Here is a 25,723-nt window from a genome sequence, read left to right as displayed (position 1 = left end):
GATTAGAAAGACACGTTTTTCCACAAACAAATATGAGGGAGTCTGTGGGCAAATGCTGAGTGAGCAGACAGACCCTAAGTAACTGTCGTCGTGTAGAGACCTGGGAGGCCAAGGGGGACCAGAGGGAGGCAGGAAGGCTTCCGGGATCAGCATATGATCTGACGGGGCATGTGTCACTGTCCTGGACTTGCCTGTCCATCTCTGCCCATTTTTTTCACCATGTTCCTCAGATTCAACTGTGTGGTCCCAGTAGGGGGAAACCCACATCTCTCAGGGCCCGACCTGCCAATGGTGTCCAGCCATGGGGGTTAGTTTATAGGCAGAGGCACACCTGAGGCAGAATCTAGCCTGGGTCTGCACCTTAAGCTGGAGGAGTCCCTGAAGAATCAGCCATTTATCTTGTCTTGGTAGTCTTAGGTTTTAGATCAAATGTACTCTGAGGCTCAGGGCAGAGGACCCTCCTTTGTTTATTTGTATATTCATTTATCCATAGAGCCAATGACTTCTTCATTTGGCAAACATTTATTCTGCACTAGGTACCGTGCTGGGCATTCGATATATCTCACTTATGTGGATCATTTGACATCCTCCCATTTGATCTTTAAATCATCCTGGGCCAGGCGTGGTGGCTCACACCTGTAATCCCAGCACTTTGGGAGGCCGAGGTGGGCAGATCACGAGGTCAGAAGTTCGAGACCAGCCTGACCAACATGATGAAATCCTATCTCTATTAAAAATACAAAAATTAGCTGGGCATGGTGATACACGCCTGTAGTCTCAGCTACTCAGGAGGCTGAGGCAGGAGAACGGCTTGAACCTGGGAGGCAGAGGTTACAGTGAGCCGAGATCGTGCCACTGCACTCCAGCCTGGGCGACAGAGCAAGACTCTGTCTCAAAAAAAAAAAAAAAAAAAAAAAAAAATTCCTGATGTGGCAGGTTCTGCTATTATCAAAGAGGAAACTGAGGTTCAGAGGTTTAAGTAACTATCCCAAGATGCCAAGAGTTAGACACATCTTGCCGATTTTCCCTAGAGAATAACAAGCCTGCAGAAAATATCCTTACAAGAGTCGGACTGGCTATCATTTACTCACACATTCGTTCATGCACTCTTCATTCATTCATTTATTCTGAAAAAAGTAATTGTGTGCCTGATCCTGAAAGGTACCAGGTAGTACCGAAAGGCCGATTTTAGGGAAAAGGGCAGTGCTACGTACCAGAACTTGTTTTATAGATATTAACTCCCCTTGTTCAGAAGTGAAGGTGCTCACTCTGGGTGGCTGCTGGCAGGATTTTGGTCCACAGGCCTACGTAAAACTGCTGTGCTGGTGTGACCTCTGTGTGGAATCCTGTACCGTTTGGTGCTAATTGCCTGGGGTAAAAGGAAGGAGACGTGTTTGGGCTGGAAATTTCACCCTAGTAAGATGTCTCCAGTTAAAACAAAACAAAAACAAAGAGCTCCCAAGTAGCTGACTTAAATTAAGCCCCTCCATTCCAATTCTTGGATGACCAGTTGTGGAAGGACAACATATTTCACTGTGAACAAGTAAAATCAGTTCCTCCTCACTGAGAACAGGTCAACAAGGTACAGGCATTTAGCTTTACAAACACAATTAAGGATGCAGGCTCTTAAAATTCAATCAAGCTCTAAAAGCAACAAACATCTGAAGGCACAAGCATTAGAACAGCAAATGGAAATAAACACCCAGTGCTGGAGCGTCACATCACAGCGTGAGGATTCAAAGCTTTCTGTAGTCTTATCTTAATTAACCAAGCCAGAGACACAATCTCTGGAGGCTGAGAATTGAAAAAGAGGGAGGGAGGGAGGATGGGAGGAAGAGAGAAATATGACTCCAGAACCTTCACAACTTGTATTCAAGAAGCTTGAAGTTTCTTGTGTAGCCGGGGAACATCCTGGGGCCTGGAGGGCATGTCCCGTCCAGGGAGGCCGGGAGAGCAGTGCAGCGAGAGGCTTGGCTTGTTCTCCATAGAGTAGGGTTGCAGACGGGCAGATGGAGAGGACTTTGATGCTCTGGTTCACCTGGAGGCGTCCCTGAAGAATCAGCCATTTATCTTGTCTTGGTAGTCTTAGGTTTGAGAACAAATGTACTCTGAGGTTCAGGGCAGAGGACCCTCCTTTGTTTATTTGTATATTCATTTATCCTTATAGTCAGTGACTTCTTCATTTGGCAAACATTTATTCTGCGCTAGGTACCGTGCTGGGCATTCGATATATCTCACTTATGTCGATCATTTGACATCCTCTCATTTGATCTTTAAATCATCCTGGGCCAGGCGCAGTGACTCACACTCATTTTATACATGAAGAGACTGAGGCTCAGAGAAGTGTAGTGATGGGCCCAAAGCCGCGCAGCTAGTTAGTGCCGGATAACAGGGATGGAGCCCAGTTCTCCTGATAGTCCCGGGCTCTCCCACAGGGTCTTGCTGCCTCGTGCTGCAGCAGAGCAGCTGGGAGAGGAAAGGGTGGAGCTGGGAGGTAAACAGGCTTAGTCACTGATCAGCAAGAATTCTGAACAGGCAAAATTAATTTTCCTGATCTCTGAAGATGCTCAAGGTAGCGGAAGTAGATTTTAAAATGAGATAAAGAAAGAACTATCAAGCAGAGAGGTAATATAAAGATGAAGGTCAGCTGAGAAGCAGCAACTCTCTGTTTATTTTTTAATTAACTTTTATTTTGAGTAAGTAGTTATGACAAGGCACGCAATTCAAAAGGCACAAAAGGTTATATGCTCAAAAAGAAGTCTGTGTCCCCGACACAGCCCCGATCTGCAGTCATCAGAGCCACTGGTCATGGTTTCCTGTGGATCCTTTCAGAGTATGCTGTATGTATATGCAGGCACAGACACATATATGTGCGTGCACACACGTGCACACGCATACACACACACACGCTTTTCCTTTATAAAACAGTAGCATACTAAGCATACTGTTCTGCATTTACATTTTTCACTTGACAATATGTCTTGTGAAGTGCTCCATAGCTCATCTCTCCCCTAAAACAAAGCCAACAGCAGTTCCCCTAAGGGTAACCATAAACGCCTCACCAATTACCACTCCAAACAACTGCAGGTTCTTTCCCTTTCAGTTTATATATTACCATGTATACACTTTTAGAACCTCTAGGTTAGAAGGACTTTAGAGGTCATTCAGTCAAATATCTAAGTGTCTTTTTTTTCAGAAGTGCCTTTCTTTTGTTGACACAAAAATATATTTCTGAATATATGTGTGTATATATAGATGTACAAATATCCAAGCAGATATATGTTTACTAGACAAACAGAACAGTACATGTGTTCACATGTATTTCTAATACAAATGTGTGTATATATAGCCCTGATGGTCACTGGTGCTATGTATGCAGAGCCAGAGAAAACTTAGAATTTGGGAACTGGCTATTTGGTAAAATACTCTGTGAGAACCCAGACCTTAAGTCCCTGGTGAATGATTTTCCTGAGCAGAGGAAAAGCTGTGAGCTCCTGGCCACCCCTGGAGAGAGGCAGGACACAGGGTGGGGTGGGGGACCCTAAAGTACAGCACCAGGATCTTCAGCTCCCAGGGCCCAGAGTCGGGAGTGGGCAGCTCTGCTCACAGAGCGCTCATCAGAGCAGAGTCCCGGACAGGGGTTTAGAGACCCAGTTTGGATGATGGGAAATACATTGTTTTTCTTCAAGTTGAAATTAAATATAATCAGTAATAAAATGCCAAGAATTTGCATCTCTGCAGGAGCCAGAGAAGGTTTGTTGCTTAATTGGAATTGTCTGCGTTGAACTTAGAATTTCATTCAGCCTCTTATTGCTGTAAATTGACTTTACAATTATTCTATAAAATGGGGGAAAGAGAAACATCATGCTGAAGGAATCAGGTTATTAGGAGCTTGGCAGGAGAGTCCTGTGGACCAGCATGTTGGTGCTGTTTCTGCCAGCTCAGTAATGAGATGGATGGGGTGGCAGAGGGGTCCTTGCCCAGCCCAGTGTGTGCACAGCCTGGCAGCCCTGACAGCCCATGGGAAGTGACGCCTGTATCAACTTGCAAGATGCTCCCTACGTGAAAAGCTGTGCTGCAGTTTGGAAACGTGGAACTATAGACCCTTGTAGTAAGATCGGAGAGCGGTTAAAAATCGTCTAAAGCATGGTATAGAACAGAGAAGGAAAAATGAAGACAGAATTGTGAAGTGAAGCCAGTTTCCCAATATCACCCAATGTCTTATTTTTTTCCTTTCCTTTCTTCCCTGAGTGATGCTGAAGACGTGCCCCATTACCCCATCCTTCCTTCCTCTTTTATTCTTCCTTCTTTTCCTCCTTCCTTCATTCTTTCCTTCCTCTCTTCCTCCTTCCCTCCCTTTCTTCCTTCTTTGCTCCCCCTCACCTCTTTTACCCTCTTTTCTTTCTTCCTCCACCTGTTTGCTGATTACACCTCCAAGCCAGGCGCTGTGTCGAGGATATCAATGTAAACAAACCAGACACAGCCCTTACCTCCCCACCTGAGTTGCCCTCTAGTTGCCCTGATTCACAGCCTCCCTGCTTCTGTCTCCCCTTCCTCACAACTCCTGTTACAATTAACACGTTTGCACAGTGATATACATGGTTATAATAGATACATTCAATTCTGCATTACAGCTGGATCATAAGTCAGAGAAATGAAGGCCCAATAGTGAAAAGTCCAGATATCTGGGGACTTTGGGAGGAAGGTGGGAAAGAAAAGGTGGTTCTTCCAGAGCTCCTAAAAGCATACCGCGCCAGCCTCTGGGTGGGGCGAGAATGGGAGGGAAGGTAATACAAATTCTGCTCTCACCCTTCAAGATCTGGCTGGAGAAGAATATTGATTCTAATTCCCTGAAGTCTGGATAGGATAGGGCAGTTTGGAGCCTGGACAGACTCTTTAGTGACCATCCAGCCTATTCTTAGGTGGCACGTGAAGTGGCTGTGGAATGAGCTGGGTCTGGGGGTAGGAGGGGACCCTGGTTCAGTCACAGATTGTCTGCGTGAACTGCAGAGACTTAGCAGACTTCTCTGATGGTCACAGTCTATACATTGAGGATAAGTTCACCTCCCAAATTGGGCACATGCAATGCCCAAAACACTTGCAAACCACAGGAGCTCTCCAAGAGAAGGTCACGTTCCTCCAATGCCCTCCGTCCCCGGCGCGGCATCGCCTGCCAGTCTCCAGCATGAGGGGTCTGGGCATCCGGCTTCCACCCGGGAGCTCACCGCCATGTGTTTGCCTCCTCCTCAGGGAAGTGTACCGCGTGACGGAGAGTCTACAGCGCGAGAAGGCCGGGCTCCTCAAGCAGCTGGATTTCCTAAGGTGCGTCGGTGGGCACTGGCCTGTGCTGAGAGCACCTCCCAGAAGCCTGGGGTCGGAAGGACCAGTCTGAGGGTCATCCTTGCCTACGTGCTGGAAAAATATGCCTGCGGAGAGCTCCCTCACTCCCTTGGTCCCCAACGCAGTGTTTGGACCACTGAGTAGCCACTGTGTTATGTGTGGTCCATTTACACGTGCGCCCATATCCAGTGTATTCCTCCTGGTGGGGCGGCTCTGCCCCACTCTTCTGAGTCCCTCACAGGACCATGCTTGGTACGGGATCACCTGGGAGCAGAGCTGGGTTTATTGAGCATTTAATCTATGCCAGAAATATCATCTCTTTCATCTTCAGCAAAACTGTTAGGTGAGTAGGGCAGTTAATTCACAGGAATTAACTGACGGGGAAGTTGATATTCGAGGAATGAGGTGATTTACCACAGGCAACGCAGCTCCTCGCTGGAAATGCGTAACTCGGCTATGTTCTGTTCGTGTTTATTGAATGAGTAAATGAATTGCAAACAGAGCACCAAGAAAAAGCTTCCTCAGCCTTCAGAGACCCCCGGCAATAAACTCAAAGTCGACGGGTCTGGAATGTGCACCACCCTCCCCTCCTCAGAAACACAAACCTGTGTGGGGAAAGATGGAAGTTTTGGTGCTGCCCGTGACGTTTGTAAGTCGCTGCCGGCTGGGCACCTCCGGGGGAATGGTGAGGAAACAGAAGGACTTTGGGTTCTGATTTTTGAAGTGCAAGTGGTTTTGAATCACTTCCCAGTTATGTTATGAAGGTTTTTGTTTTTGTGAAAGCAAGGGATGCTCACTCTGTCTGGCATCTATGACGCTACCAAATGGAAAAGTGCTTCAACCTGAATGCGTTGCAGATTGACTGTGCTCAGTACATGATTTGGTCAGGCCTCCAGAGCCAGGGAACATGCAGGGGGGTTCTGAGGTGACCAAGTTGTGATCCATTTGCGAGAAGGTCTTGATTCTTAGGAAGGCTTGAGTAAAAGGAAGAGAACAAAATGGATAAGGACAAGTTTGGGGTCTTTTTTTTCTATCGCATTGAGGAAAAAATGAAAGGGTAGATTCAAAGAGAATGCGCAGGGGAGAATGCCAAGGCAGCTCTCTACAAATACGTGCGGGTCTTTTTAATGGAGGCTATAGCATTTGTGCAGAATCACAAAGGGACTGAGGCCTTCCTGTGCCATCGATCCAGGGTTACCAAGCTTAAGTCCCGCTGGCTAATGAAAGCTGAGAGCTGGAGGGAAGGCCTCATGGCACATCTCTCCCTCACAGTGAAACCACCGGGAATCAAGGGAGAGAGAATGCTGCAGTGGGCGTGGGGGATAGCGGGAATATCGGGGGAGGGCAGGGGTGGGATGGTGGTGGAATCAGGACGACAGCTGGGGTATGACGGGGTGAGAAGGGCTGCCATCCGAAGGACGGTGGGTGCAAACACGAGCAATTTCAGGGCACTTGATTAGGAACAAGCACTTTGAAGCTGGATCTGATTCAAAACCCAGCACTTCCTCTCATTCGCTTGTGTGACCTTGGGCAGTTGACTTAACCAACCCGAGTCTTAATTTTCCCATGTCTAGCTTACAGGGTTCTTTTGAGGATAAGATGATACTTGTGAGTAGGAATTACAGTAGAGCAGCGATGTGAACAAAAGCAGATACGTTTCTTTAAATACTGAGGCTTCTGTGTGGGGATGGCCACATCCGCATAAAGCAGGAAGCGACAAAGGAAGAAACAATGCAGCATGCTTTCCAAAAATGGTGGGACTTTCCAGGTCTCCCAAGGTCCTCGCTCAGGTGCAAGGGTGCTAACTCACAGCTCCGTGCCGAGTGAGGGTCCCTCTGGCATGAGCAGCTCACTTTGCCATTCTCAGGACTTGTAAAATAACCTCCATGTCCCTCCTGACTTGTTCGGAAGGCCCTGGCTGTGTGCCTGCCTGCTCACCTCATGCAGGTAACTGAAAACCACCCTGGCACATTCCTAATGTTTTCTGTAAGACTGGCGGAATTGGAAGTCCGTCGCCCTGGTGGTGACTCCTCAGGCCCCACCTAAAATCTCTTTCTATAGTGTACAACACACTTAGCAGAGCGCCTGGCCCACAGACAGTGCCCCCATAAATGGCAGCGTTGTGATGATTAGGGCCTAACCATGGCTGTGCCCTCCCTTTCCCTTCAGAAGTGTAGATTTGTTCAGAGGCCGCTGGTCATAGAATCACGAAACTGCTAAGCACTTTGAGGTCATCTGGCCTGCCCTCTCCACCTCTTGTGTTAATGGATGAAGTTCCCAGTTGTGAACCCCAAGTGCATTCCGCCGTCGCACAGCAGACCCAGTCAACTCACTTACCCAACTGCTCCTACTTTAAGTCCTGGAGAAAAGACTCCTCCTTTTCCATCCTCACGCTTGCTCCTGTTTCACAGCTGGAACCATTCGATAAGAGCTTCCTCGCATGCCCATGTCTCTGCCTTCTTCTCTGTTACGGTGGATGTACTCCCCATGCTCATCACAGAGGCCACCCCCAACCCCTGTGCCCAACTCACACTCTAGAATTAGAGCCCGTCCCTTCCCGGCTCCTCAAGGACTATTCCAGCGTTAGTTCTTTCTCTCCTCCATTGTCAGTTTTATCTCTTTTGAAGATACCTACAAAGGTACTCTAATATTTCTTGTCTAACATCTCTTGTCCTCACTTCCCCACCCAGCTACTTGCCATTTCTTCAACCCCTTTACAACGAAATGTTCAGAAGAGTTGTTCACATTCACTGTCTCCACTCCTTTTCTTCACATTCTCAACCCACCAATCAGGCCTTTCCCCGCCTGCTGTTCCACAAAAACAGTTCTTACCCCAGTGGCCGGTGACCTCCATGTTACTAAAAATATTCCTCAAGTGTCAGGGCCCCACGCTTGCCCCCGGCAGTCTATTCTTAACACCACATCCAGGGGGATCCTTTGAAAAGTGGAGCCAGATCTTGACATTCCTTTGCCAGCTGCTTCACCCTCACCGCCCCCAGCCCCTTGGCTTCATATCTCATCTGGAGTAAAAATCAAAAGTTCGTACAGTGGCCCACAGGGCTGTGAAGAGGCAGGTCCTGACCACCATCCACTTTTTCTCTGGCTTCATCTCCTAACTACTTACCCTTTGGGCTCTCTACTTCCTCCTTTCTGTTTCTTGCTCACACTAGGTGTATCCCAGCACAAGGCTTTGCCCTAGCCCCTCCTCTGCCTGGAATGCTTCTCCCACTCCTTCACGGTTCTGCACAAATGCTGTCTTGTCAGTGAGGGCGTCACTGACCACCGTAGTTGAAATACTGCTCCACCCTCTGGCTTCTTTTACTCCACTTTCCCGCTTTATTTTCTCAATAACAGATACCCCTCCACTAAAATACACGTTCTGTGAGGCAGGAAGGTTTTGTTTTGGTCATTGGTGTGACCTTGATGGCTAGAAGAGTGCCTGACATGCAGTGGGTGCTCAGGAGACGTTTGAGTGAATGCGTGCATGCGTGCATGAATGGATGAATGAATGGTGCACAGAGAGAAAGAAAGAGGGAGCCCAGTGGGAAGCTCCCAGGTGGAGCTGGAATGCTGGGGTCCCCTCTAGAGGCGGTGCCCCTAATAATAGGAGAGGCCACGCATCATCCTGGTGGGCCATGGGTGTCTCAAGGGCATTCAGTCTATCCCCCACGTCGGTGTGTACCTATCTGTACACACAAACTATCCTCTGCCATTAATCACATCCCTGCGGAAGGAGATTCCACAGACTCCCTGGTCTTCCACACCACCCCTTCCCCTGCACCCATCTGACTAGCGAATTGGCTGCCGTTGGATCTGTCAACTGCAAACTCCATGTTTGAATAGATTCCCCTTTACCATCCACAGGGAAAGGAACAAGCACCTTCGGGATGAACGGGACATATGTTTTCAGGTAATTGGCCAGTTCTCCCTTACCTGTGGGGGACCAAGGGCTGTGGTCCACGGGACAGCCAGATCCATGTCGAGACTGGCCCAGCGATGTCCTGACACTTGGGATCTATTTAGCAGGATGATAGCATAAAAACGTTTTGCAATTAATAAAAATTCAGGGTGGCCTGCTGGGTAACAGTGCGTTAACAGTAACGCGGTTTCCTCTTGGCACAACAAGACGAAAATATTTGGGAGGGTCGCACGTTTCTTGGATGCAGAAATGATAGTTCTATCCATGAGATGGCGCAGTTGAAATGTCATTATCGCTTCTAAACCAAAATGCTCACAGCTTTCTTCTTCATTTAAATTTTTATCTCGCTGAAAATTTTCCTTTTTATACTGTCATAGACCACATTAGAAATGTGTATTTCACTGTTTTCATACTTGATTTTATGAACAATTTTTCTCTATCCTATAGGGACCCCTATTCTTCCATACCTGAGTACCATGGCTCGCTCTCTCTTTCTCTCTCTCTCTCTCTATATATATATGTAGTATATATATAGTGTGTGTATAATGTGTATATGTGTGTGTATATATGTATGTTTTTATATATCTGTATATACTTTCCTAAATGATGTGAAATCCTATATTTATTTAAAGGCCTTCACTGTGGACCACATTGGCTAAAACCTAGGATTCCATGCTGTTACTCATTTTCCCCTTTAAACAGGAGCCACTGGGTGCTCTGAAGGGAAGAAAACTGAAGGCCAAATTGATTGATGTGACTTCCTAATTATCAGGATGACCATCCTACGAATTTCATGTGTGTCCCTGGGCAAGTCATTTACCACCTTGGACCATGACCCCCACTGTCACATGAGGAAAGCAAATTCCCATCCCCGCTCCATACAATAGGAATCTTTGAGAAAGATTCTTGGAAAGGGGATGTTGTTGTGTGTTGGACCCTTAGCTGAACAGTGACCTAGATATGGTCAGCAGAAGGTGGCTGGTTTGCCCTACATTAGATCTGACCTGCTTTATAATCGCACATCCCTGAGGGACCGCATTACGCCACAGTTTCTTTTCCATCACTTACTGGCAGCAGACATCTCTGCCACCCACCTATGTATACTATTAGAGCAAGACTTAAGCCTACACATGTTTGTTTGATGATGATAATGGTTATCATTGTTTTAGAAGTAACACTGAACTTATTTTAAAACTTCCAACCAAATGTCACCCTAATCCCCTCACCTCCCTCCCCTTTACCTGCCAAACTGATTCTGCTTTGAAAGGGGCATGAAATTACAGAACTCCTGTGGGGAATCAAAGAAAGAGGGACAAACTGAATAAGAATTGAAGATGAATTTGGAATCAGCATAGCCATACCTTCCGGGGCCCTGGGAGCATTGCAGCCCCTCCTCTCATTAAGGATCATTGGGAATCATGGGATGGCTAATTAACGAGAGATATTTCCTGCAGTCTAACTCTCCCGCCTCATCTCCTGGAAGACGTCTGTCAGGGAGCATAGGCTAAGGGGGTTGTAAACCCCTGCTCCACCCAGGTTCTGTGTTACAGATGTTAGTAATTTATCTACACCCAGCCTACTTCCACCAAAAAGCTGAACTGCCTTATGCTACTCAGGAGTTACATGGACAGAACACTGAGTTAATTGATCCTCCTGGCTAGTTACTTTCTCATTACATCTGAGACTTTAGAAATAAAAAGCGATTGGAGCCATACAGTAGAGTGTGAATTAAAGATTCACAGAATTTTTTATACCTGTAAATATTTTTTCTTTTTTCTGTCTGACCAGGCGTGGTGGCTCACTCCTGTAATCCCAGTACTTTGGGAGAGTGAGACGGGAGGATCACTTAAGGTCAAGAATTCAAGACCAACCTGGGCAACATGGCAAGGTTCCATCTCCACAAAAAAATGAGAAAATTAGCCAGGCATGGTAGGGTGCCTATAGTCCTAGCTACCCAGGAGGCTGAGGCTAGAGGATTGCTTGAGTGCAGGAGTTTGAGGCTGCAGTGCGCTGTGATCATGCCATTGCACTCTGACCTGGGAGACAGAGCAAGACCCTGTTTCAAAAATATAGATGTATTTTTTTCAGAAGAGATAAATGTTTAATGCGTATTTTCTATGTGCATTAGAAATATGTATAGAAAATACGCATTAAACATTTATCTCTTCTTCTTTTTCCTTTTACAAATGATCAGTGCTCCTGTGAATAACAGGATGGACTCCAGGCTATAAACTGTGTATTTGTTCATTTGATGAGATAACTGGAAAGGAGATGGAGGGATTCTGGTAAGGGATGATGGCGAAAGGGAAGAGTGGGTAAATGCTAACGGGGTGACCAGAACACTGCTTACTTCCCTCAGAGTTTTGTGTAGAGCCTAGTCTATAAGGTGGGAATCTTGAGCCCTTTTCTGTTCAAACATCAGGGCAAATAGGCATGGATCTAAGGGCATTTTGTGTTTCTACAGAAAAATAAGGCAGCCACAGCAAACACAGCTGCTTCCAGGGCAAGCTGGAAAAACAGATCTGGCTCCGTGATAGGCAAATATGTGGACGGCAGAGGGATTCTTAGGAGGTAAGTCATCTCTACTTGCTCATCTCTTCATTAATGTCGGGCTCACTGGGAGCTGGCTCTGGGCCCACACTCAGTGCCTGCTGACCCCTTGAAAGGTGAGGAAACTGAGGTCAGCTGCACTCACTCCCCTCAAATCTTGGAACACATTCCCCTCCCTGTTCTGACATCCAAGCCAGAGGGTAATGTGCAGAGCAAACCCCCCAGGACAGACCATTGCCTTCTGAGGCTGCCCCACCCTATTGTGTGTCTGCAGAGAGGGACTGTGTAGCAGCAGAGGAGAGGGGTCAAGGGAGAGAGGGATGGAGTGTGTAGCTAGGTAACACTGTTGTCGCTGAGCAGAATGGATGCGCTCGGTTTTGAGGTTTTTGTTGTTGTTGTTGTTGTTTGAGACAGAGTCTTGCTTTGTCACCCAGGCCAGAGTGCAGTGGCACGATCTTGGCTCACTGCAACCTCTGCCTCCCAGGTTCAAGCGATCGTCCTGCCTCAGCCTCCCAAATAGCTGGGATTACAGAGGTGCGCCACCACGCCCATCTAATTTTTGTATTTTTAGTAAAGACGGGGTTTCTCCATGTTGGCCAGGACTGGTCTTGAACTCCTGACCTCGCGATCTGCCCGCCTCGGCCTCCCAAAGTGCTAGGATTACAGGTGCGAGCCACTGTGCCCGGCCGATGCACTTGGGTTTTTAGGAACATGACTATATTGGCTATGAAGGTTAATTAAAGTGTCAAATAGAATCTCTAATAGTTAACTCCTTTCACAGACAAGACTGGGGCCTGTGCTTGACAGATCGTTTCAATGACTTATATTTAATTAACTCAAACGTAACGCATTTTGTTGCTCTTGGGCAGCACATGATTGAGCTTGAGTACCCAAGGGTTGGCTCGTTGCTCATTCAGAGACAAACCAGTCCCCTGCCCGCTCTTCGTTTTGGCATGTGCTGTGTCCACATAGATGGCCACAGAGAGATAGAGGTACCTGACCCTTCAGTATCAGACCCAGAGAGACCTTGAAGACTGCAAGCATGAAATGAAAAGATATGCAAAGGGGAAGTGACTCTGGAGATGTAAATCAGCTCATCAGTCAAACCTTTGGGCCTGATCATCATGAATTCTTGTTCTAAATAGCTGAATAATGAGATACAATTTGGGAGCCCAATTTCTGCAATAGTGATTGGCCCGTTGGTTCCTCAGAATGGAATGGATTGACTGATTGATTGAACAGACGTTTACTGTTTACCTACTGTGTTCCAGACATTCTTTTGAGTTCCGTAAAGCCTCCAAAAAAAAATTAGACATGGGTCCTACCATTAATCTCTGTTATTAAATGCTCACTTAATACATATTTATTGAGTGTCTACTGTGTGTGAGGTGCTGTGCTATTTGCTGGATATACAGTAGTGAGCAAAATGGACCTACCTCTGTGTCATTGAATTTCTGGTTGAGTGGTAGAAGCAGACAATAATCAAGTAAGCGACAAATTGTGAGCCCCAAATTCTAATGCAGACTTTGCCAAAAATAGCTGCTGTCCCTACTAATGGCAGAGAGCACTTGGTGGTCAAACCAAAAATGAACTCAGTCGTGCCGTGATGCAGGTATTGCAGAATGGCAGTAGTGCTTGAGAATTTCCCAGATAAAAAGCTTTTTCCAATGAATGCTTTGTTTTAAGGCCTATTTAAGTGGCTATTTCTTTTCTGGTTGCACAGCCTTTGAAAAAACATGCTGTGTGTGCATACTTGCTCATGTGTACACACAAATATTCACTTTGGTGTGTATAAGCAGAGTAAAAGTAGATGGGAATACCAATTGTGTTCTAAAACAAATAAGCACTTTATAAGCTTGATACAATATATAGGAAGTTTGCTGGAAAGAAGACATTTGGCTTTTTTAAAACTGTGTTTATAAGTCAAGGGAAAGGTGCTTTAATTGCTGCAAATCCTTTATTTTTATATCAGGTAATCCAAACTAATTCACCCTTTCCGCAAGCAAGCACTATATTGTAATTTGTCTTTCAGAATCACAGTTAATTTCAGGATGGTGATACCTGCTTTTTTTTTTTTTCTTTTTCCTTTCTACTGTTGATCTTTAAGAGTAATATATATTTTAAATCAGGGAGCAAAAGAAAATGTATTTCTCTGTTCTACATAGTCTGTGTCCTTCATTTAGTTCCTTTCTCCTTTGGTCCTATCGCCCCATTGCTTCATCCCCATTCCATTTTCTTTTCTAGTCTGCGTGCATGTGTGCATGTGTGTGTGTGCGTGTGTGTGTGTGTATTTGCGTGTGTCTGTGTGTGTTTCAATTCTGGACTTAAGGTCCTCCCTGTCAAACTTCCCTTAAGACAATTTCTGTGAGGCCTTTGCTCTCAAACCTTCTGAAAGTACAGACTCTGCACTGACCCCCACATCCAGTTCCCTCCTTCCCTGCACTGCCTACAGCTTCTCCTTGCCCTTAGTGCTCAAATGCTTCTAGAAGCAAGTGTGTGCTTAGGCCTCTGAGACCATTTACTCCTGATTTTGACTTCCAGGGATACAGAAAGAGGAAGAGAAAGGGAGAGGAAGGAGAGGTGGATGGGGATGCTCTGCCTGGTTTTCTTCTGACCCAAAGCCTCCTGTCCAGGGGGCAGCTGCCTGTGAACCAGCAGACCTGCTCTATCTGGAGGTGGGGGGCCCTCCCAGAGCAACAGCACCCCTCACACTGCTGAGGATGTTTTGCAAACATGTCTGTTTTTATGTATTGTCTTATTTGTGAATAGACAGAGCAGATGGGCCACATTTTACAGCAAGGCCTGAAGAGTTGAAGTGTCTTACCCAAGGACACACAGTTAGTAATGGCTGGCGCTGGGAGCAGAGCCAAGGCCACCTGCTAATGTTAATCAGGGTGCTTTGTATCTGAGTCTGAGACTTCTTTCTTTACAACCTTTCCTTCTCCTTCATAGCAGTCTCACAATTTGTAAATGATGTATTTATTTGTGTCATTATTGCTTTAGTCCCCCACTAAATCAAGTATTCCATGAGGACAGGAATTATGTCCATCTGTAAATGGCATCTGTACTTAATGCTTGGTCGTCGTCATCATCATCATCATCTGTGTCATCATCTGCCTCAGCAGTGGCAGCAGGCACTTAGTGTAAGCGTGTTGAGTGAATGAGCTGCAGAATGCTGGCTGGTTTGTTCTTCCCTTTCCCAGAGTGCTCTTCTCCAAAGGTGTGATGCTCCCTGGTTATCTGTTTGTCACAAAAGCCGTCATGCAGCCCGTGTTGAAATATTTTGTGAAATCCTCCCAACTCTTCTCTCTTCCCCGCCCCAATAGCCAGTCAGAGGAGGAGGAGGAGGTGTTTGGCATCCCAAGGAGAAGCTCCCTGGGCCTGAGTGGATATCCCCTAACAGAAGAGGAGCCAGGAACCGGGGAGCCAGGGCCTGGGGGTCCATACCCCCGGCCTCTCCGCAGAATCATCTCCATTGAAGAAGACCCCCTGCCCCAGCTCCTGGATGGCGGCTTTGAGCAACCCCTGAGCAAATGCCCAGAAGAGGAAGAGGTCTCTGACCAAGGGGCACAGGGACAAATCCAGGAGGCCCCACCCTTGAAACTCACCCCCACGTCCCCCCGAGGGCAGCCTGTTGGAAAAGAAGCTGTGTGTAAGGTAAGGGCTCATCCTACGTTGGTTCATGGACATCGCTTCTATGATCTGTCCCTTGCATTTGAGGCCAAACGCCCGAGAGGCAGCTCAGGAGGTCAGATGCTGCAGGTCCAGTGATTCACCACATCTGTGTCCTCCAAATACCACTTTCCCCCATTTAGCTGAGTGTCATGCAGGGAGACCCAGGGATCCGGATAAATTCTCCTTAAACCTCCATTGTGTTTGGAATAACGCTCAAAATCCTTAGGAAATTGAACACTCGAACAAAGGATTCTTAGCAAAGCAATTTTACTTCTGCGCAGAGGGGTGCCTCCTTGGCCAGTTGCCATGAGAGCACACCTGAACGAAGGGGCATGAGATGCATGTTTATTTCTGATGCAAGTCCTGCCCTGTACCCTTTCCCCATTGGCTGGAGTCGGGTCGTACAATCTAATCCCGGCTGGTTAAACATTTGATTTTTAAAGATAGGGTGGGCACGTAAAAGAAAGTGGAGCGAAAGGGCAAGGGGTGTCTGTAATGAACCAGAAAGTTCGTCCTCTTTCCAAATAAGAAAAGGAATGTGAGCTGGTACTGATAACACTTGGTACTGTGGTGTGCCTGGGCATCTAACAAAGGCAAGAAGGAAAAAAAGGAGAAAAAAGCCAGGGGAGGGGGGGTACTATGAATTAAAGAATAAAAGATTGATCAGATTATTTGAAAAGAAACCTCATCATATCACACAGTTGTTTGCCCCATTCCCGACCCTGTGCCCTCTCTTCTGACTCGGATTCAAAAGCATTAATTGAGCACCTACTTAAGATAGACTGTATGCTAGGCTCCTAGCATGCAATTTCATATACTTTTAAAGTTGCATGCTTTGTAACTGCTCTTAGCAGAGCCAGGCCCTGCTTTAGAAAGTTTGCATACCATCATTTTTCTCTTGGTTCTTAATCAGCGAATCCCACTTTCATTCCGACATTCCCCGCCTGCTCCTCTCTTCAGTGTGACCCTGTACTTCCCACCAGGCCTTCCTGCTAAATTCTGTAGGAAAAGGGAGACCATATGAAAAGTGGCTCCCCTGGCTCATGGTGATAGATGCTCTTTGCCTCGTTTGGGACTCAGGCCTCGGAATAGGCTCCTTGAGCCCTCATCCTGCACTCAGCCTTCTGGAACAGCTTTAGAACGATCCACAACAGTCTGAAAGAGGCTCCTGCCTGCACGCCACCGCAGCCATTGAGAACTGAGCCTTTGCCACCTTGAACTTTTCCCAGTGGCTGCCTTAGGGTGTGAGCTACCTAATGGACTTCCTGGCATAGGTTACCATTCTCAGACCAGGATTAAGACTCATGCCTGCAGATCACTCCTCACGGGCCCTGGTGCAAGGGGAGAGTGGAGAGCTGGGTGGCACCAATGTGGGGTCCCCCTCCCTCCTGCATGCCCTTCCGCATCCCCTTCAATGCACAGACCTACACTTGCTGGCGGTGGGTACAAGTAGGGTCTTATATAACTCCAAGATGTCCCCCTAAAATGTGAAAGAAGTGTCATGAGGTCAGTAGGAGCTGAGGATGAAGAAAAAGGCTCAAGCATCTGCTCAAACATCCGCTGTGGCATTTTATCCTCACCGCTATCTGATGAGTCAGGTCAGACATTTATTCTCCCCATTGACAGATGGGAAAGTTGGAGCTCAGAGGGGAGAGGCCAGGCCCACAGTGATGGGGAGCCCAGCCCTCCTCACCGAGCTCTCTCACTTCTGTGCCCACTCCACGAGGTCCTGCTGCCGTCGTGCTGGGGACAGAACTGCAGCAGGGAGGAAGTACGATTTACTGGCAGCCACACCACAGCTCCAGCAGGGAAGGTATGCTTGTTTGAAGGCTCCTGCAAGGCAGGCCCTCCCATATAAGGCTGGTGAGGTGTAAATTGGTACAACCCTTCTGGAAACCCATTTGGTAATATGAATCAAAAACTTAAAAATAGCACATCCTTTGAACCGGCACTTCTACTGCTGGGAATTCTTCGTAAGGAAGTAACCAAAATCAGACAAAGATTGAACTCAAGAATGCAAGAGTTATTTATAATAGCAAACAGTTGAAAGAAAAATGTCCAATAATAGGGACATAAGGCATAGTATATTAATTCACTAGAATATTATACAGCTGTTAAAAATATTTTCAAAAATCTTTAGTGACTAAAAAAATTGTAAGTTAATAATATATGATAAAGTAGGATAAAATTATATGTATCTCAAATTTCTATAAATAAAACAAAGATGATATTTTAAAAAGCTGAAAGGAATGCATCAAGATATGAATTGTGGGCTGGGCATGGTGGCTCACACCTGTAAAAGCAGCACTTTGGGAGGCCATGGTGGGAGGACAGCTTGAGGCCAGGAGTTCAAGACCAGCCTAAGCAACATAGCAAGACCCGGTCTTTACAAAAAGTAAGAAAATTAGCCAGACGCGTTGATGCATACCTGTAGTCCTAGCTGCTCCAGGGGCTGAGGCAGGAGTTCTGAGCCCAGGAGTTCAAGGCTGCTGTGATTGTACCACTGCACTCCAGCCTGGGCAACAGAATGCAACCCAGTCTCTTAAAAAATAAAAAGATATGAATAGTGACCACTTCAGGGTGGTAGGGTAGATTAGGAAGAATTAATTTCCCCTCTACTTTTGTGCATTTCCTAATTTGAAACATTAGCATAATTTTATTTTTTAAAGGCTTATTTTTTACATTAAAAAGCATGAAAGGAGGGAGGATGAGAAGAGATCTTCTGACTTGCCAGCCAGGTACTGCTTCTCCAGCCCCCTCCCCGCAATCCAGCCATCTTATTTTCCTGTGGCAGGTGGCCTGTCCCCCAGAGGGGACAGTGGGTTAAGTGCATGAACATACCTGAGAGTTTGCTGCCCCTGTGAGGTGAGTCCTGCCTGATGCTGAGCCGTTGATGTGTCTATGGGCAAAATAAAAGTGCTCTTCCTGAGGAGGGGCGGTGGCCACAGGGCTAAGGATCAGGCAACACCTCTCCCACCAGGACCATTTCCTGCCATCCTGGGTTTCACCTTCCCTGCCCTGTACTGTGCTTGGGTGTATTAGATCGATACACTGAGTTTTAGTCTCAAACAAATAACAATTAAAGGTACAGGGACCAGCAGAGAATTGGTGCCCTTGTGCATGGCATGAATAAAGAAAATGGGGCAGGAGGCATAGTTTTTGAGTGCAGGTTGGTGGTTATTTTTTTTTTTAACTTTTAGTTTAAATTTTTGTAGTTGACCTTGAATTCTCTCCTAAATACTGCATGGAATTGATTTCTCTCCAAAAGGCAGTTAATGGCTTTTTATCTGAAACTCAAGTACTGCTAATACAACTGCCACTACATTATAGTATTTGCTTAATGAGAGGAGCTAATTCCCCCAAATTCACTTTGAAATAGATTCAAAAGAGCCTCCCCATGTGATCAGGCATCGCTGAGCTGGGCCTGAAGGCGCGATGCCTGCGGTTGAGTGGCAGGTCCCTGGAGTGAATGATCATTCCTCAGCAGCAGGCTGTGCTGGAAGGCGGCTCCTTACTCTACCTCCTACTTGCTTTTTGTCCTAGGTCAACTTCACTCCCCTCTGGGCTTTCGTGTCCCAGCCCTTTCCCTCTGCGGGGCCCAAGAGACAAAGCAGCAGTGACTGACTGACTCTGGGAAGCTTTGCCCAGCAGCCTAGCATTTCCCAGCTTCCTGAGTGGAGACCCTCGTGCCTCAGTTACACAAGGAGGATGGCGGTGCCTCGATGGGAGCTGATGAGATGCATGGAGAGCAATATTCAGGGAGGCCAGAGCATTCTCCGTTTAGTCCAGGCTGCCAAGGATAGGGCTGAAATAAGGAACTCCCTGTCCCAACCTGGGACGTCTCTGTCCCCGTGATGTGTATAAGCCTTCTTTCATCCTTCTCTCCTTCTCTCTGCAAACGCCCCACCTTGTCCTTCCCTACAGAAAAAATTCCTGCCTCCTCTTGGAGGAATTGTGGGCTGGGCATGGTGGCTCACACCTGTAAAAGCAGCACTTTGGGAGGCCATGGTGGTAAGGCCCCTCCTCTGCGCCCTGTCGCACTTGGAGCACTGAGCTGTCCTTATCCGTGAACGTGCTGCCTCCTCCACCCCACCGGAATCCAGGGTCGGCGTCTGCCTCCCTGCCACAGGAGGTGGACAGCACATGTCACCTGGGTGGCTGTTTCTCCTCCCTTCTGCGGATGCTGGAAAAAGCCTCCATGCCCCAAGACCGACTATGCTCACTGCATTCTGAGGCTGTGGCAGCCTCCCTGGTGCAGGTCTGGAGGCCGGTCTGCACCCCCTGAGGGCCACTGTGGGGATGGGTGAAGGGCCTCTGGTGGCTGGGGCAGGGGCTGGCAGGACCATTCCCTGCAGTTGGTCAGACTGTGTGCCGTCCGCAGGAGGAAAGCTCTCCCTCCACCCCAGACCGGCTCTTCAAGATTGTGTTCGTCGGCAATTCCGCGGTGGGGAAGACGTCCTTCCTGAGGAGGTTCTGTGAGGACCGGTTCTCCCCAGGCATGGCGGCCACTGTGGGTGAGTTCTCCTCCCTGAGGGGGGTCCCAGGCCCATCTCTGGGAAAGGACTTTATGAGAAGGAGGCCCAGGGGAGGGGGCATTAGAGGCCCATTGGAAGGGCCACGGGGATTGGCTGATAGGGATGCTGGTGTCTGCTGTGTTCAACAGAGAGGCTGGGAGGGGCAAGATGAAGCCGCCTCCCCTCGCGCTGCTACGCTCACCCTGTGTGTGATGGGACCGCGGAGTGCTTCGTAAATCCAACCCTGGGTTTACGGAACTAAATTTGGTAAAGGTAGATTTGGGTCCCCTTCCCCGCTTCAATGAGTGCCCCCTTCCTTTGACCACTCCTCCCCGCTGTCAGCAGGGCCCTGGGTCTTCCTGCTCCCCCAGAACTGCCTGGGACTCCTCCCGAGACCCACATCCGGCCACACATGCCCCTGCCTTCCTGAGGGCCTGCTACATCCTGGCCTCACTCCTGGAAGGCTTCTTCACATTGTATCTGTCCTAAGTCCCCAGCCTGCTGGGTGACAGCTGGACTTCAATGTGGAAGCTCATTAGGCTCAGCCATTAATGGATGATCGTGGCTTAATGTGTTCCCACTCTGGGTGATATTTTATTTAAATAGAGGCCTTTAATCCCTTCACCCACAGTTGAGGGTTGCATTGGAATATGTGGTGAGACCCAAGGGCATACGGACCTTTTAGCTTGAATCACTCAACAGGAAGGTGAATCACTCAACAAAAAACAAATACATTGCATGCCTGTTCTACCAAGCTGATAAGTCAACTGTACTTGAAAATGTATTTGTATGACCTGAATATTTACCAGAAGCTTTTATAGTCATCCTTTCCATCTATCTCCACAACAACCCTAGGGGACAGGTACTGTTCAGCCCAGTCGACAGATCAGGAAACTGAGGTCCAGAGAGGTTAGAGGCTTGTTCACATTCCCATCAGTGGGTTGGTGCTGATATCTTCCCCTCAACTACCTTCTATTCCATGCCATAGCGTCCCTCAATTGAGTTGTATGCACTTAGCACCCCATGAGAGGTGAGGATGCTTATCTGCCTCTGGAGGTGAGCAGAGGTTGGTGCAGGAAGGAGGGGCTTCTGAGGTTCAGTAAGACATCAGAAGTCCTGAGTCCTCATCCAGGCCCTGCCACTGACAAGCTGCGTGACCTCAAGAGGATGTGATGCCTCTTAGGGCTTCAATTTTCTGTCATTTGAAAAATGAGAGGTTGCAACTGGGTCCCTGTATGTCTGTTTTTGCACTGCTATAAAGAAATGCCTGAGACTGGTAATTTATAAAGAAAAGAGGTTTAACTGGCTCATGGTTCTGCAGGCTGTTCAGGAAGCATGGCTGGGGAGGCCTCAGGAAACTTACAGTTATGGCGAAAGGCAAAGGGAAAGCGGGCACGTCTTACATGGCCAGAGCAGGAGGAATAGCGGGCAGGGGAGGTGCTACAAACTTTTAAACAACCAGATCTCGTGAGAACTCTATCATGAGGAAAAGGGATGGTGCTAAACCATTCATGAAGGATCCACCCCCATGATCCAATCACCTGCCCCAGGACCCACCTCCAACATTGGGGATTATAATTGAATATGAGATCTTGGTGGGGACACAAATCCAAATCATATTAGCACCCTAAGACTGCCTCCAAGCCTAGGTCTCTGACTCAACCATCTTTGACCTTTGGCTGTGTGACAAGCTGGTTCTACAAGACCAACTTTGAGCAGCCCAGAGGCCTGCCTGGGGAAACTCCATTTTCCTTCTCTTACCCTGAACTGACCTTTCTAACATTTCTCCCAGAGAGGGGTCTGTGACTGTGTGCTTCAGGTGTCCCGTCCTTCCTGCCGGGCCTTTTCTTACACTGTTACCACACCTGGAATATCTTCCCATCCCTTTCCTTCTGCTCAACTTCACCCAGAGACTGAGAGCATCCCAAGACAAAAATTGGGACCCAGATGGGAAGAAGCACGAGCCTGCAAACCAAACCCAGAAGAGCCTGGCCACGTCTGGTCTCGAGGGAGGGGCAGCTGGGAGTGTGCTGAGTGTGGTAACACAGGAGACAGCGCCTGGGAGGTCAACTTGCCCTCCCTGAGGGCATTCCATGGGGGAGGCCCTACGGTCTTGGCTCTGGCACAGGCCTAGGGGAGGCAGGGAGAGGGTGCCCAGCCCGCAGGCCTCAGAGCCATGTCCCCCGAGCAGTGTGCATGTGGCCTGCCTCTCCTGACAACAAAATCAGGGTCTGTTTACATTTTCAACTTGTGGCCCTGAGATGGAAGGCCCTGAAAAATAGAAAATCAGACTCATTTGCACTTCCCAGGAGGCCAATTATGGAAACACCCTACAGTTTAGGAAGGGGAAAAAAAAAACCAAAGGTTCCAAATCAGGATGCCCTTCATCACACCACTCCACACATGCTTGAGCAGCAGCTCAAATTAGTTTCCCTGCCACACTGCAGGCCCTGCTCTGGGACACATGTCAGGAAGCAGATGTCGCACCAGCCACCTGCAGGCTGCCCCCTTTAAAGAGATATAACAGCCACAGAGTCACAGCCTCTCGGGCCAAAACTGCCCACCCCCAGAACAGGACTCCATCCAATCTCCTGTCAAGGGCAGCAGTTACAGCCCAGTGGCAGGGCTTTGGCTGTTCTTCCAGCTCACCTCCATCCTCCGAGGGGTCCTCCAACTTCCTGGTCTCCCACTCCCTCATGAGAGCATGTTTTGTACTGGACCAGTGGCTTGTGTGAAATGCAAGTTGCTACAGTGTGACTGGTGACTAGGGCACCCTGCCTGCCCCACCCAGGGCCCAGCCTGCTCCTTCAAGAGCAGGTGCTTGAGCCCTGCAGGCATCCTGGAGACAACACTGATGGTTTTTGCAGAATGCTAGATCTGGAAGGAACCTTAGGAATGGTCTAATTACATCCTCTCATGTTGTAAGTGAGAAAATGGAGATCCACAACAGACTGATCATTCGAGTTAACCAAACTCCCTGGAACCCAGGACTCCAAGTCCAGCGTTCTTCCCACTACACCACACTGGTGCACAACCTCCCTGCATTAGGTCACAGGCCAGAACCCAAGGTGTTTCTTCCAGAAGCTGTTTCTGGCAGAATGCCCCAGCCCTTTCTTGGCCACCGGTCCAGTGTCTGTCCCACTGCCCATCTCTACAGAGAAATCCCTGTAGCAGCTCCCTAGGGTATTTCTCCAGAGCAACTTGCTGCCACTGCTCCCCATTGCTCCTGCCTTATGACAGCTCAGGGCTGTCACCTCGAGAAAGGTTAAGGTCACCCTCCTGGCAACCATCAGCCCAGCACTAACCCACACCATCTCCACAGCACCTTTCAAGGTGCCAGGAGGCTCCTGACTTGAGCCATCCTTCGGGAAGCAATTCGCTTGCAAACAAGGGTCACCTCGATGTGATAGTTGAATGTTCCAGCCGCACCTAAAGATTGTGAACATCCAACTTAGCCCCTTCATCCCTTCATACCTCCATCCCACTGCTGTCTACCGATGAGGAGGGAGAACCCCCGCAAAATGAGCTGCACCCATGGTCAGTGGCAGAGCTGAGACAGGAACGCACAACACAGGTCTCTTGCCTCCTGGGATTTCAGAACTGGTGGTCGTCTTTAAATCAGTTTAATCCAGGCCCTCCGGTCCCCACTTATTCCGTGTTACTATCCTGTTGGACTTGTGTTCTCTGGCTTCATGTTTGCACACGCTGCCTCTTCATCCCCACCCCCTCGTCTTCTCCTTGTGTCCCTCACACCCAGCCCCCAGGAGCCTGTTTATCTGCTTCCTCGGCCTGCCTGTCTGAGGCTGCAGAGAGAAACACATCACGTGTTCAGCAGGGAGTCTCACCAAGCTCACCACGGCACCGAGCATTTTTCCAGCACACTCTTTTGCGCATCTCACTCCTCGCCAGAGACAGCTGCCTGTCCTCCAGCAAAGCACCTAGCCCATGAGGTAGAGCAGGAGCTGAGGGCAACCAAGACCCAGCTGCCCCAGCAAACTCCCTGCCGCTCTACCTGCAAAGCCTTACCAGCGGGCAGAAGGCTCCGTCCTCGGGGAGCACTGGCTGGTTTTGGATCTGGCCCTGAAACTGTATGACCATGGATGCCTTTCCCTTCAGTTGTTACCAGAAAGCAGGCAGCCCCTTCTGTCTCCCAGAGCACAGACCAGGAAAGCCCCTCCACTTCTAGCCAGGAAGAAAACGCACCCTTGGATTCACCTTCCAGCCACTGTCATCTGTTTTGCTGGGAGCACTTAGTCCTGGGCCTTCTAGGTGAAACAAAGCTGCCCGTGTCCTGTGCCCTGAGTCTGGCTCCAGGAGTGGCAGTCAGCCTCAGAGCTGGGATTGCAGCTCACCTGGCTACCAGACCAGCTCGGGCAGGGCACGACTGCTCATGACTCGTGCCTCATCTCTCGGTGTGTGTGTGAATGTGTGTGTTTGAGTATATATGCGTGTGTGCACATGTGTGTGCAGATAACTCACATGGATGTCACAGGGGGACTCTGTGAAGGTAGAGAGGCAGCACATAGAAACACTGGAAATAGCATTCTGTTAATGGGAGAAATCACTCTCAGCCCAGACAATCGCAGTCCTCTCTGACCCCCGTCTGTGAAGCTGAGGGCCTCCAGACTCCCTGCTGCCCCTGACATTCTGGAAGTGGATGATCCCCCCGCCTCTCCTCACTCGTGAGTCCTTAATGCAGTAGCCTTTGCCCAGCAGCAGCGGCTGGGATGGCCTTTTCCATTTACTGCCTCTTTGTTGTCTGTTTGGTCTCTTCTGTCTCTCTCTGTCCAAGCTGCTGTAGCTGTTTGTCTTCCTGAGCCCTCCAGAGGCCTTTCTGAAGGTTGTGGGAGATACCCTAACGTTCTAAGATCTCGAACTTATGGTGCTGGTGGCGGGATGTACTTTTGAACCTCTTTATGCCTTTGCGAATATTCTTACAGGATGCAGGAGTGGAGAAGACCTGTATTAAAACGCCTGGGTTGAGGTCCTGACCTCTGACAGCTGCTGTGGGGTGCAGAATGCACTTCACTGACCTTGCCCCCTCTCTCTGGGGTTGAGGACCCCAGGTAGGGTCACACCCCTGGAGAGATGGTTGTGAACAGCCCAGTGGTAGGATTAGGAGCCCTAACCCATGTCAAGGGTGAACGTTGCCTGTGATTTTTTTCTCTTACCCCTTCTGTTCTGTCCTTTCCTCTACCTGCCAGTTCCTACCCTCCTCCTCCTGTTCCTCCTCCCCTCCTTCTTCTTCCTCCACATACCTTTGGATTGGTTGATGGAGGCCATCCCCGTAGGACATTTGATTTTTACTAGGGGGCCTTTTAAAGGATTTTAGGTAAAAGAAAAACAGAGAAAGAGAGAGAGAGAGAGAGAAAGAGAAGGAAAGAGAAAGAAAGAAAGAAAGAGAAAGAAAGGAAAGAAAAAGAAAGAAAGAAAAGAAAGAGAAAGGAAAGAAAGAAAAGAAAGAGAAAGGAAAGAAAGGAAGGAAGAAAAAGAAAGAAAGAAAGAAAGAAAGAAAGAAAGAAAGAAAGAAAGAAAGAAAGAAAGAAAGAAAGAAAGAAAGAAAGAAAGTAAGTTGGGGGAGAGGGAGGGAGGAAGGGGGAAGGAAGGAAGGAAAAGAGGGAGGGAAGGAGGGAGGAAGGGAGGGAAAGAAAGAGCGTATGGCTTGTATTACAGTGAAGAGCCCGCAGTTCAGAGTGGTTAAGTGATCTGATCAAGGTTCCACAGC

At 48.3% G+C, this 25,723-nt stretch overlaps 3 protein-coding genes across 5 annotated transcripts in view; 1 reads left to right on the top strand and 2 right to left on the bottom strand.

Annotated features, from left to right (window-relative positions):
• Positions 1 to 25,723, bottom strand: part of TIGAR (TP53 induced glycolysis regulatory phosphatase) — a 1,172,566-nt gene that overhangs the window by 674,547 nt on the left and 472,296 nt on the right. The window lies entirely within an intron of this gene.
• The window catches only part of CCND2 (cyclin D2), a 734,493-nt gene that overhangs the window by 636,228 nt on the left and 72,542 nt on the right, over positions 1 to 25,723 (bottom strand). The window lies entirely within an intron of this gene.
• CRACR2A (calcium release activated channel regulator 2A) overlaps positions 1 to 25,723 on the top strand; it is a 119,203-nt gene that overhangs the window by 72,106 nt on the left and 21,374 nt on the right. For all 3 annotated transcript variants that reach the window (XM_050750148.1, XM_050750149.1, XM_050750150.1), the window contains 5 exons: positions 5,251 to 5,322; positions 9,205 to 9,250; positions 11,724 to 11,830; positions 15,136 to 15,466; positions 19,866 to 19,998. In XM_050750148.1, coding sequence (XP_050606105.1) covers positions 5,251 to 5,322; positions 9,205 to 9,250; positions 11,724 to 11,830; positions 15,136 to 15,466; positions 19,866 to 19,998 — 689 coding nt within the window. The remainder of the gene's footprint in view (positions 1 to 5,250; positions 5,323 to 9,204; positions 9,251 to 11,723; positions 11,831 to 15,135; positions 15,467 to 19,865; positions 19,999 to 25,723) is intronic.

This window comes from Macaca thibetana, chromosome 11 (genome assembly GCF_024542745.1).
Source record: "Macaca thibetana thibetana isolate TM-01 chromosome 11, ASM2454274v1, whole genome shotgun sequence".
Lineage (NCBI taxonomy): Eukaryota > Metazoa > Chordata > Mammalia > Primates > Cercopithecidae > Macaca > Macaca thibetana.
This window is presented reverse-complemented; position numbering and strand designations above follow the sequence as displayed.